Below are 12858 nucleotides of genomic sequence, written 5' to 3'. Positions count from 1 at the left end.
GTATATGTATGCAGACGTCCATTAAAATTAGAAGATGTAGAAGCAAAATTGACAGTTGCCTAACCCCCCCCTTTTTTTTTTTTTTTTTTTATAACTGCCAGAGAGAGAGAGAGAGGGTTTGGTATGGTTCAGGTAGGTTAGGGTTGGTTATGTTAGGTGTGGTAAAGAGTTGGTTGGATTGCATTACATGTCTTCATATCCGTTACATAAAAAAAAAAAAAAAAAAAAATGGTGCTAGCTAACCTGCTCAACGTCTGCATTTACTGAGACTACTATGCCTTCATTCATTCTCTTTCACAGAAATTAGGTGTGGATCTCTAAAAGAGGTCCGGGGGTTGTTGTTGTTGTTGTGTGCTTTGCCGTGGCCAGGTGGAATAGTGCCATGCAGTTAGGCACGCACCCTCTTAACCGCCGAAGCCGTAAAGGGTGCGCCCTTGTCGCTTCAGGGCGTACACCACGTCCATCGCGGTCACGGTCTTGCGCTTGGCGTGCTCAGTGTAGGTGACAGCATCGCGAATCACGTTCTCGAGGAACACCTTGAGAACACCGCGGGTCTCCTCGTAGATCAGGCCCGAGATACGCTTCACGCCACCACGACGAGCCAGACGACGGATGGCAGGCTTGGTGATGCCCTGGATGTTGTCACGAAGCACCTTGCGGTGTCGCTTGGCGCCTCCCTTGCCCAGACCCTTGCCGCTTTTGCCTCGACCAGTCATAGTGTCTACAGCTGCTGCTCAGACCCAGTAGTAGTAGTAGTAGTGGTGAGTGTCCGCTCCGCTTCCAGCACCAACAGTGATGACGACCCCGCTCGCCAACCACAGTCTCCGGATCGCTGCACCTAACCCCCGACACCTTCGGCGCTCTCTTGGCGAGGGTGAGGCTGTGGAGTTTCGGCTCCGTCAGTCACCCAAGGGTCCCGAGGCTACAGACGTCACTGGGCCGGGAGGTGCTGCTGTGCAGGGCTCTGCCCATGCACAGCGGCGCCCCACGGCCCAGAGGCGCCAGTCTCGTGATCCTGGGTGTTCTGGGGAGACTAATCTAGTCTCGATGTGTGTCGCTACGGCACAGGCTTTCTGTGGGGGTGACAAGGCTCTCTTGCACGTTCTCCTCCCTCAGATCTTTGAGGAAAACGGGCTACCAAGACTTGTCATCCCCCAGAGCTTTGTCGGAGACACACATTCAGCCCCTCGCCCAGATCGTCGTCCCCGGCGGCCTCCTGCGCAGCCCAAGTCCCGGCCACCTCCACCTCGGCCCCGCCGTACACCGCGCAAACGGCTGTGCCTGGATGGACCCCTCAACAGGGCGACTGGCTCGTCTGCCTCTCCCCCTACCGACCCGGCACCGATCACGGCCATGGAGCTGGACACCATCACCACCGTTGCTGAGATCCATGCCCTGCCGTCTGCAGCCGAGGGGGAAAGGGCTGCCGTCCCCGTTTCGCCCAACCACCGCGATGTCGAGGGCCCTTCCCCCCCAGTTTTTCCACCTGCTGCTGAGGGAGTGGATCTCACAACTTCCACCACCGATCCGCCGCCTGCAAGCCTCTCACCTGCCCTTCTTCTGCCATCCTCTGCCGAGTCAGACGATGCTCGTGAGCTCCTCGCCGCCAGGTTCGAACGCGGTTTACCTCTAGCTCTCAGCCAGTTCCTTCAAGACTCACATATAGGCGTTCCACCTCGCCTTAGGGACTCGGGGGAGCTGGAGTTGTATGAGGATATCGATCACGACTCAGAGTATACCGACGTCTCTGACTCTCATGAGCAGCCTTGAGGTGCTTGCCCAGCCGTTCTTCACCACCGACCATCGCACCTTCCCCTGCCCCTGCCGCCTTCCCCTCGTCCTTCAGTCTGCTGTTCCCGCTCCCCTCGTCTTTCAGCCTGCTGTTCCCGCTTTGCTCTGATTCGAGAGCTTAATTCCGACTTTTCCCTGACGGGCTCTCTGTTTGCCCGTGCCCCTACATGTGCGGGGCGAATATCAACAAACAAAAAGCGCGGTGCGCCAACACTCTCGCTCTTCTCGCTCCCTCAGTCACGCTCAGCCATGGCTCGTACCAAGCAGACTGCACGCAAGTCCACTGGGGGCAAGGCCCCTCGCAAGCAGCTGGCCACCAAGGCCGCTCGCAAGTCCGCCCCTGCCACCGGCGGCGTCAAGAAACCCCATCGTTACAGGCCTGGCACTGTGGCCCTGCGTGAGATCCGTCGTTACCAGAAGAGCACTGAGCTGCTTATAAGGAAGCTGCCATTCCAGCGTCTCGTCCGTGAGATTGCCCAGGACTTCAAGACTGACCTGCGCTTCCAGTCCTCTGCCGTCATGGCTCTGCAGGAGGCGTCTGAGGCCTATTTGGTCGATCTCTTTGAGGACACCAACCTGTGTGCCATCCACGCCAAGCGTGTAACAATCATGCCTAAGGACATCCAGCTGGCCCGCCGCATCCGTGGCGAGCGCGCCTAAGGCGAGAGACCCCTCACCTCGATCGAAAGAAATCTCGGCCCTTTTCAGGGCCAAAACCCTTTTTCAAAGAGAGATGATGACAGACCCTCAGTTTAGGTTTCCATATATCAGCTCTTGCTTTTCCGCAGCGAAGCATGCACACACACACACACACACACACACACAGACAAATGAACTCCATTACTTACCTACATGCATTTATTTATTCTTGTTTGTTTGTTTGTTTTTTTAATCATTTATTTATTTATTTATTTTTTTGAAGGGGGGGAATACTTGCCTATTCGTTTGTTTCTTTTATTGATCTGTTGTTCACGTCGCAGTTTTTGTTTTCGTTATTTGCCTGTTTCTTTTACTTACTCATCGATTCACTCACGCCCTCATAAAGGTACACAGGTTTGCACAACGAGAAAGGCATTCCCGCTGCATATTAGGAGATGCTCTCTATCCGTCATGAACGCACGGTGAATCCTTCAGTTACTATGCTGGAAAAAAAAAAAAAAAAGTGAACCTGAACCCAACGATTTTCGCCTGCTGCAGTTGTGCTCGTGTATGTATGTTTATACTGTACCTATGTATTTGTGTGTCTTTGTGAGCATGTATGTCTGTGTGTACGGACGTATGAGGACACACACACACACACACACACACACACAAACGGACGAATGAACTGTACTTATATAGTTACATACATGCATTCATTCATTCATCATTTTTTCAATCATTCATTTCCTTTTTTTTTTGGGGGGGGAGGAGGGGCAACTTGCCTATTCGTTTATTTCTTTTGTTGATCTGTTGTTAACGTCGCAGTTTTTGTTGTCGTTATTTGCCTGTTTCGTTTACTTCCTGATCGATTCAGTCACGCCCTCATAAACGTACACAGGTTTGAACAAGGAGAAAGGCATTCCCGCTGCATATTAGGAGAGTCTCTGTACCCGTTATGAAGGTTTGACAGTGGCCACGAACGCACGGTAAATCCTTCAGTTAATACACTGAGAAAGCGAGAGAGAGAGAAAGTGAACCTGAACCCATCGATTTTTACCTGCAGTTGAGCGTGTGTATGTATGTATGTATGTATGTAGGTTGTATGTTTATACCGTACGTATGTGTGTGCCTCTGTGAGCATGTATGTCTGTGTGTACGGACGTATGAGGGCTTGTGTGTATGTGAGCATGACTTAGTGTGTACGTACATGTGTAGGTCACTGCGTATACAGTATAAATGTATTTGTGCACATGTGTTGGTGTATGTACGTACAGATTGTAGACTGACATGAATATGCATGATACGATGTCATGCCTGTATTTACTGTACGCCTGTTGAGTGTGTTGGTTGGTACAGTCGGCCTAAGAAGTGCTGGCGGAGTATCCAGAAGTTTTCGGTCAGCGATAGTGTCCATACTCTTCCTTATATCTGTACGAGGTGAAACCTAATACGTAAAATTGTTACAAAAAACAATAAATCCATGACCAGTTATCTGTATATTTCCAAATTACTGTAGGAAGCAGTTGGTTAGTTACGATAATAGGAATTCGTAAACGGAACTAATTGATATTTCACAACTGTCGCTCAGGGAGAGTCGGGAATAATTATGTTGTGGAGTTCAAATCTAGCATGGTAACAGGCAGTGATTTTTGGGTAGCGTAAGACTGAACAAAGGGAGCTTCAATGAACATTGGAAATGATTAATTATTAGTTATAAAATAATTTTCCCTGACAATACTAGGGAATAATTTCAAGTCATTTAGTTCCGTTTCCAATGTCTCCATGGACGACGACAGAAAGAGGGAAGGAGGCGTAAGCCAGTAAGCTATTTTAAATGTTTCGATCAACACGCACGAAAGGAGATAACATTCACTCAAGGACATGCAGTTATTACACTGCCTTTGGCCAGTTTCCCATGAAGAACAATCTCCGGATTATTTCATATAAGACAGAGGGCTATCGGTGGGAAAAAAAAAAAAAAAAACCTACCGTACATCAGAGTCGGAGCTCCTTGGAGAATGCTACCTTCTGTCAGTGTCTGATATCCTCAGTGCATAATCGATTCGCAAGAGTAATAAAATGCAGAGGTTCATAAACAAATTATTGAGTTCAAAACTTCCAACAAAGCATTTTCTGTTGAGCAGGACATTAGAGTTTATTAAAAAAAAAAAAAAAAAAAAAAAACAGTGACCGGGAGTTATAGGCGTACTGGCCACCGCGCGCGAAGTTAATACATTTCACATTCATTCAAATCGGGAAAGATAACTAAGTGTTACCATCTAATATATCACTGCCTCCTGTTATTCATCTTACATCCTTATTTTCGCGATATAATAAATACGTTATTTGGCATGACGTGATGAAGGCATTGAATGTTTACCTTATATTCACTGTTTTCATAGAACGTATGGGAGTGGAGAGTGACCGAAGCAATCTGAAACTGTGCCGTCACTTCTTGGGGCGACGGTGCGTTGTTGTTGTTGTTGGTTCTCCAGATGAACCAGAATGCGCGCACGCCCATATTTACTCTTTTATTTTGTCTATTGTTTTAACCCCCAACCCTAGTTCAAAACATTTCGATTGTGCCTACGTGCCCATCCCAAACCACCGTTGCGGAAAAGAAAAGAAAGAAAGACATGAAGGGAATAAAAGGAAGAAAGAAAGACATGAAGGGATAAAAGAAAGAAAGAAAGAGAGAGAGAGAGAGAGAGAGAGAGAGAGAAGAAAAAGGTCGATAAACCAGAGTTCCTGAGAGGATAATTTGTAAGTCTGTCTTTCCCCTTTTTATCGAAAATCTTGTGGCTCCGATTGGAGCCGGAAATGTTGAAATGGCCAAGAGCGTAACCTCTCTACTTTGAGGAGGTGTACTTGGTGACAGCCTTGGTGCCTTCAGACACGGCGTGCTTGGCCAGCTCGCCAGGGAGGAGCAGCCTGACGGCCGTCTGGATCTCCCGGCTGGTGATGGTTGAACGCTTGTTGTAGTGTGCCAGGCGTGAAGCCTCTGCAGCAATGCGCTCGAAGATGTCATTCACGAAAGAGTTCATGATAGACATCGCCTTGGAGGAAACGCCGGTGTCAGGGTGGACCTGCTTGAGCACTTTGTAGATGTAGATGCTGTAGCTCTCCTTCCTCCTACGCTTCTTCTTCTTGTCCCCCTTGGCAATGGCCTTCTGGGCCTTGCCAGCTTTCTTAGCAGCCTTTCCGGAGGTCTTGGGTGGCATGGCGTCGCTGACGAGTCAGACGGTACTATGTGCACGGTGCGGGAGCGAGCGAGAGACTGAGTCGACATGGGGGACTATACTATACTTGGGATAGAAAAGCGAGAGAAAGAAGATAAGAAGTAGTAAGAAAACAGTGTGGGGGAAGTGAAGAAAGAAAGTCAGAGAAAGAAAGTGTGGGGGCTGTCCCCATTGCTGTGGCTGATCATGTTCTTGTTTATTTATATATAGATTCTCGCTGCTCCCATCTCAATATTTTATTTGTGCAAGAGAGGGCTTGATGGCTTGCAGGTGTCCTCATATGTGGTATTGTGTTTGGTGAAAATGTGGCATTCACTTTTGTTTTCATCTGATGTTGTTTATTTATTTATTTATTTATTTTTTTATTCTATTTTATTTATCTATTTATTTATTTTTCTTTTTTTTCCTTTTTTTCATATTGACACAAACATTCATACATCTTTTTTATCTGTTTATTTATTTATTATTTTATTTTATATATTTTATATATTTGGAGGGCCGATTCCACTTATTTGGTCTCGGTTACACCTCATTTTTTTTTTTTTTTTTTTTTTTCTGGTGGGGAGAGCTGAGGCTGACAAGTTTATAGCCTCGGGGTCTGGGGTAGTAGGGTGGTAGGGTAAGGGTGGGGGTGGTGGCCTAACGGGTTCTTGGGAGGAGGAGGGTAAGGTAGAGGAGGAAAGGAATGCGGTATACTTCGTAGTGAAGACGGGAAAGGAATGCGGTAGTGTAGGCGGTGTAGCGGGGGGAGGTAGCGGGGATTATAGCGGGGTGGTGGGGGATTAAACGGGCGGGGATTATAGCGGGGTGGTGGGGGATTAAACGGGCGGGGATTATAGCGGGGTGGTGGGGGATTAAACAGGCGGGAATTATAGCGGGGTGGTGGGGGATTAAACGGGATAGGGATTTACGGTGTGGGGATTAGCGGAGTAGGAGGGTTTGGTGCTTATATTTCTGTTCATTAATGTACCTTTCTTTTTCAGGCTGTGTATAAGGGGTCTGGATCTTCTTGCAAATTATGCAGGGAGCTGGGGAACCACTGGTGCGTCCGCCTATATTCTCCGTTGATAAATTGTTCAATACTCCCGGCCTCTTCCAGTGTTGTCCATATTTTAGTTGCTCTTTTGTGTACTCTTAGGTTTAATGGATTTAGCTTGCAGTTGTTATGTAGCTGGATGGTAGTGTGATCGTAAGGGTAACGATCATTATATACAAACCTTAGAGCTTTGTTTAGTATCCTTTGATGTTTAAGTTTCTGTGTTCTTGATATGATGTTTAGTGGCACTGGAGGGTATTCGAGGACTGGGAGGAGGAACGCTTTTGCTAGGTGAGTTTTAATTTTAACAGATAGTGAACGGAAGCGGTATAGATTTGATAGCATGATTTTGCCTCTGTTAGTTATATTATTCGCCTGTTTAATGATACCTCTGGAGGTGATGGTAAGGCCCAGCATAGTGCCCTCATTAGTAGTATTTATCATATCCCCGTCTACAATGATATTCCGCATGTTGAACTGTGCTATAGGAATTATTTTGAATTTATTTTGATTTGTTCTGATCTTCCATAGTTTTTCATAATTATTTATTCTTGCGATTTCTCGGGATATTTTATTGGCCATCATGGCCTTCGAGCGTCCTGGGTATGTTATTATTTGTGTGACATCGTCGGCATACATTATATCGAGGCAGTCATGTGGGGGAGGGGGCATATCTCTCGTGTACAAGATGTAAAGGGTGGGAGAGATGACGCTTCCTTGTGGCACCCCGCTTTCAAGTTGTATTATGTCCCCTATTTTGTTCTTATGTTTTATTCGTGCCGTCCTATCAGTAATAAAATCACACAGGAATTTTTCTAGTATTAATGGAAGGTCAAGTTATAAGAGTTTAGGTTTAAGGCCATCATGCCAGACTTTGTCGAATGCCTTACTGACATCCCGAAGGACCAGGCAGCATTGATGTTTATTTGACAAAGTCTGGGCAATGGTTTCATACGCGATGGCTATGGCTTTTGTGGTGTCATGGCGTGGTCTAAAGCCATACTGTCTTGGATTGTGCAGTCTGTTTGTTTCAGGTAATGTCTAAGTCTGTTATTTATTATCCTTTCAAACATTTTCCCAGGAACTTCCAGCAGTGAAATGGGTCGAAAGTTTGCTGGCGTCATGGTCTTTTTGTTGGACTTGGGAATTAAAGTTATTATGGAGTTTCCTTCAGCCGGTCTGGGTAATAACCGGCTGATAATGAAGCATTAAATATTTCTAGGAGTCTTTCAATTAATGTCTGGGAGCACTCTTGAATTACTTGTTTGTTTATTCCTGATCTTCCCGGTGCGGTGTTTTTGGTTTTAATAACAACTGCCCTGAGTTCAACAATAGTGATAGGTCTGATGAGGGGGTTGTCATGCGTCAGTCTGGAGAAGTCTGCTGTGTCATGTGGGTATGTCCTGTGTCTGTTGTCGTGTAAAAGTTGTAATATTCTGTGTTCATTGTCATCGTCAAAGTCGTCGTTTTCGTCATCAGAGATGCGGAAGACATCTCTCCAGTGTTGAGTGAAAAGATCCAACTGGTCTTGGGTGTCATGAATTTTGTTACCTTGTTCATCTGTGATGTATGGAGTGGGTTGTTTGTCTGTTCCTTTAAGTAGTCTTATTTCCTTCCAAAATGTTGCAGGGTCTTGATATTTATTTGTCAACTGTAAAATTTTGTGGTTCCAGTGATCGTTGGTGAGTCGTCTGCAAAGTGTTTTTATTTGTTCTTGTATTTGTCTGTATTCACGGTATTCGTCATATGTCAGTCCTTGTCGTCTGGCTAGGTTGTACAGTCGTGTGTATTGTGTCTGCAGTGCTTGTAATTCAGGTGAGTGTCTTTGTGCGTTTATTATTCTTGTTGTTGTCATGGGTATTGAGGCCGCAATCCCCGTCTTAATTGCCGAGAACCACTGTTCTAACGCTGTGTCTATGTCCTCTAAAGTCGTGTTGTCAAGTGGGGTTGTGTCTGGGAGGGCATTCTCTGCTGTAGTCCTGAAATTATTCCAGTCAGCTAGTCGGTAGTTTAGTCTGGGTGATGCAGGAATATGAATGGGTGATGATGAGATAGTCAGGATAATGGGTATGTGGTCAGAGGTGGTAATGGGGCCAGGTTGTGAGTATATGTGATGATGTGCCTGATTATTAGTCAAAATGATGTCAGGTGAAGTGGAGCAGTCTTGTCTAATGAATGTGGGGAAGTTAGGTCCAGCATGAATTGCCCTACCATTGTTAATGAATGTCATGATGTTTCGTCCTACTGTGTTGTCATATCTGTCTCCTAGTGCTGTGTGTTTAGCGTTAAGGTCACCTAGTAAGTATGTCGGGTCACTGTCATACAGTAATTTATGGGCGTCTGGGAAGGAGAGGAATGGTCGTCGGGGGGGAATGTAAGTAGTCGCTATTTGTATTGGTCCAGTCGTTGTCTGTATAGTTATGGCAAGGAAGTCAGTAATAAAATCGTCATGTAATTTATATGTCAGTCCATGTTTGATTGCGATAGCAGACCCATCACTATTCTCGCCACTAGTGTTTCTTTTATGAACAGTGTAGCCATAGATTTTAAGGCTATCACTGTCCTTGACTCCATGACTATTAATAAGTATAATATCGGGCTGTATTGTTTTATAGACAGTTATCAAGGTATGTTTGTGAGTGGCCCAATTCAAGACATTGTGTTGAATAACTTTGATGGTGTTCATAACTGTGGCTTATTGGAACGTGTGGTCCTTGCTGGTCTGGTGGAGGCTTCATGAGAGATATGTGGGAGTGTTTTTAGTTTGTTTTTGTCCACTGAAAATGTAGAACAAGTCTGTATATCGATTTTGTTCTCAGTGAAAAGACGGTAGATTGCGTCATCTTCCAGTTTTGTGTCATGCCTGATCTTAATGACGGCTTTCTTTATTGAATGTGCAACCTCTACTTTATTCACTCTACCGTTTGTGAGCTGTTGTATGACTGATGGTATGCTGATTAGGGTAATTTCTCCCAGTTGTTTTGCATTTGTGTTGTCATGGTATGAGGTAGCTCCTGTCATTTCTTTTGTGTTTATTTGCTCGTGATCATTCTCATTTGTTTGTTGTTGTTCATGCTCCTCCTCATCTGAGTCAGTATGAGATTCATCAGTAGAGACATCTGTGGTATCAGAGGTAATAGAGTGGCTTGGTGATGGAGAACGGGAATGGTGGGTAGGAGAGTTGTTGTCCAAATCTGGGAGGGGGGTTTGTGCTCTCTGTGGTTTGTTGGTATGTTGGGAAGTGCTATGAGTGTCATTATCATTGTGTGTGTTTGAGTTATTAGTGCTGGCAGATGAGGTGTTTGTTGCGTTTACAGTGTTTAGTTGTTTGTTGATTATGTCATTTGAAGGGGGATTGTTAGGAGCTTTTACTGTGGGGACTCCATTTACTTTGAACAGATTATTGAGTATAGTGGCATATGTTCCTGGTTGTGCTGCATTATGGACATGTGCCTCATATATGCAATAAAGTATAGTGCTGGGAGGAACAGGAAGTTGTGGAAAGGCTGTGTTGTTTGCACTGGGTGGGCTAGTGCTGGAAGCAGAAGTGACAGCACTGTAGGTTCGGGTTTGGTTGGTTTGTTGTTGTTGTTGTTCTGCTGTCTTCCTTTTTTCCTGTACTGCCTTTTTTCTCTTGGGACATGCCATTGCAGTTTACACAGGTTTTTGTGTGGGCTTTGCAATCTTTCCAAATATGCTTACTGCTGCTACACAGTGAGCACACTTGGAATTCCTTGGGCTGTGGGCAGTCTTTAGTCAGGTGTTCCTCCACAGCATAACATTTATAGCAAGTCATGATCGGGTAGAATTGTTCCTGCTTTATTCTGTGGCTAGGAACACTTAGGTAGAACATTTTAAGTCCAGAATCAGTAGCTTTTTCTGCTTGAGCAACTTGTTTAAATGTTACTTTAATGGTTTTTGATTTAGGGAATTTGTAAACATCCTCAACGTCATCTTCCTGCAAGTATGGATTGCAGGTGGCTATTTCTTTCTTGATTTCTGCCTCATCATTCTCGTATATTATGTCATCCACATTTTTGATTACTACAGACTTCTTCACTCTTAGTTGTGGTGGTATTACTGGCTCATACCCTTTAGCAACAAGATCTTGGTTGCATTCACCAGTGAGCAACTTGTCTGCATTCTTTTCATCACTGATGAGCAGAATCAAAGAGTCATTGGTAGCAATTACTTTATATGTTGGGATGTTGTGCTGTGACAGCAGCTCCAGCAGCTCCAACTGGGTACTGCGAAGTTTGCTGTTTCTATGCTTTATTTTGATTCTAGGCATGTTAGCATGTTGATCAATTATTATGTCCTAGAATTGCCCCCTAACAGGCCACCTAAAAGGTCCACCTACCAATGAACTCGGGCTTTTACCTATACTCCCCCCCCCCCTCTAAAGGGGGTGATCACTTGCCAGATCAAAGGAGTGACCCAGTTCCCTAAGCCTGTCACGAGCAAGCCCACCCTGGTAAGTACTAAACCACCCCAGAACGGGGCCCCCTCGTGCATATAGCCTCAGGGTTCGGCGTCGTCCTCACCAGGGCATCTACTGGGCGGGCCTAACAGACCTTCCAGAGTAGGACCAAGTCTATCAATGAGATAGATCTGTCACGGAAAGTGAGCAGATCGAGGTGAGTAAGTTGTAGGTGAGTAAGCTGAGTCTAGTCAACAGCTGGGGAATGAATTTCCTCTCTGCTTGGCCTGGCCAGTCGCCACTATGCCCGAGCCAACTGAGACACCTGCTTCACCTGCTCACGCCTTCGACCCGTTGAGGGGGGCACCCGGTAGCAGATCCGAGCCGTCAGGAGCCTCTACCATCCGGGGAACCGTGAAGTGGTACAACGTGAGAGCGTGTTACGGGTTCATCAGGCGCCAGGATACTGGCTCTGATGTATTCGTCCACGTCTCTGGGATCGCTGTACCTAATCCACGGTTTTTCCAGCGCTCTCTTGGCGATGGGGAGACAGTGGAGTTTCGTATCGTTCAGGCTGCCAAGGGTCCCGAGGCTACGGATGTCACTGGACCGGGTGGTGTTGCCGTGCAGGGCTCTGCTCATGCACGGCGCCGCCCCCCGGCCCCGAGACGCCAGCCTAGGGGTCCTGGGAGTTCTGGCGATACTAACACACTCGTTGCGATGTGTATCGCGACGGCTGAAGCTTTTAGTGGGGGTAGTAAGGCGGTTCTTGCTGTTCTCCTTCCTCAAATCTTTAAGGAGAACGGCCTTCCACGCCTTACTATTCCCCGGAGCTTCACCCGCGATCCTCGTCACCCCCCTCGTCAGGAGCGTCAGGCCCGGCGGCCGCAGCCTCCACCTCCCCGCACAACACCGCGGAAACGGCTGAGGCTGGATGCCCCTCTCAACAGGGCGACTGGCACTACCACCACCGAACCACTCCTTACCGACCCGGAACCGTTACAGGCCATGGAACTTGAGCATGGAGAGACAGTCGTGGAGGTTCACCTCCCTTCGTCAGGAGCTGAGGGGGAGCGTGTCTCTTCTCCCGTCCCTTCCGTCCATCTGGACGAAGCAGAGCCCTCCTCCTTGCCTTCTCCATCTGCTCCTGACGAAGAGGAGGTGCCTCTTCCTCTTCCTCCTCCACCACCGCCTGCTGCCATTGCTCGCCCCTCTTCTCCCCCTCCACCTAAGGAGAAGAGGAAAAAATCGAAGAAGAAAGGGGGGAAGGACAAGGCTGACCCCTCCACTGTCGCACGCCGCCTCGAGGCTCTTCTACCGCCCCTTTCTGACATCGCTACACTCGACGCCCGCACGGATACGGACTTAGAAGAACTCTTATACGACCTCACGGATCCTATTAACGACCAGGACACATTGCCACATGTCTATCGGCATTTGTACAAGGATTTCCGTGAGGCGTATCTTTCCAACTCCCTTTCTCCATCTCAGGAAGCCGTGATCCGTGAGGGCGAGTTTGATCCACCTAGGGCTGCATTGGTCCACTACATCGCAGTCAGACTGCTATCGTAATCCTGCTGCCTTCCATCAGTCACTGCCCACTTCCATCCTCTGCAGTTGCCCCTTGCCTGTTTGCCGCCCTTGCCTCGTCTTTATTCTGGCTGCCGTCTCTGCTTTACTTTTTTTTTTTTTTTCGTCGTTTTGTCTGCTTTTTATTTGCTTTTTTCCCG

The 12858-nt window shown here is 47.0% G+C and overlaps 3 protein-coding genes across 3 annotated transcripts; 1 reads left to right on the top strand and 2 right to left on the bottom strand.

Moving 5' to 3' along the window:
- Positions 1–404: 404 nt before the first annotated feature.
- Positions 405–716, bottom strand: LOC145419158 (histone H4-like). Its single transcript, XM_080287398.1, has one exon. It carries the CDS (start codon positions 714–716, stop codon positions 405–407), a length of 312 nt encoding a protein of 103 aa, XP_080143524.1.
- Positions 717–2040: 1324 nt separating this feature from the next.
- LOC145419003 (histone H3-like) lies at positions 2041–2451 on the top strand. Its single transcript, XM_080287254.1, has one exon. It carries the CDS (start codon positions 2041–2043, stop codon positions 2449–2451), a length of 411 nt encoding a protein of 136 aa, XP_080143380.1.
- Positions 2452–7864: 5413 nt separating this feature from the next.
- On the bottom strand, positions 7865–8938 carry LOC145419157 (uncharacterized). Its single transcript, XM_080287397.1, has one exon. The coding sequence runs from the start codon at positions 8936–8938 to the stop codon at positions 7865–7867; it is 1074 nt and encodes a 357-aa protein (XP_080143523.1).
- Positions 8939–12858: the final 3920 nt, after the last annotated feature.

The sequence above is a fragment of the Coenobita brevimanus genome, chromosome 117 (genome assembly GCF_032717465.1).
Source record: "Coenobita brevimanus isolate Jiangsu-jjx chromosome 117, ASM3271746v2, whole genome shotgun sequence".
Lineage (NCBI taxonomy): Eukaryota > Metazoa > Arthropoda > Malacostraca > Decapoda > Coenobitidae > Coenobita > Coenobita brevimanus.
Note: the sequence above shows the minus strand (reverse complement) of the source record. Positions and strands in the feature narration are given on the sequence as shown.

What these genes read in the sequence shown, in the direction of transcription:
- LOC145419158 (XM_080287398.1), bottom strand. Translation starts at nt 716, where the DNA reads ATGACTGGTCGAGGCAAAAGCGGCAAGGGTCTGGGCAAGGGAGGCGCC.
- LOC145419003 (XM_080287254.1), top strand. Translation starts at nt 2,041, where the DNA reads ATGGCTCGTACCAAGCAGACTGCACGCAAGTCCACTGGGGGCAAGGCC.
- LOC145419157 (XM_080287397.1), bottom strand. Translation starts at nt 8,938, where the DNA reads ATGACATTCATTAACAATGGTAGGGCAATTCATGCTGGACCTAACTTC.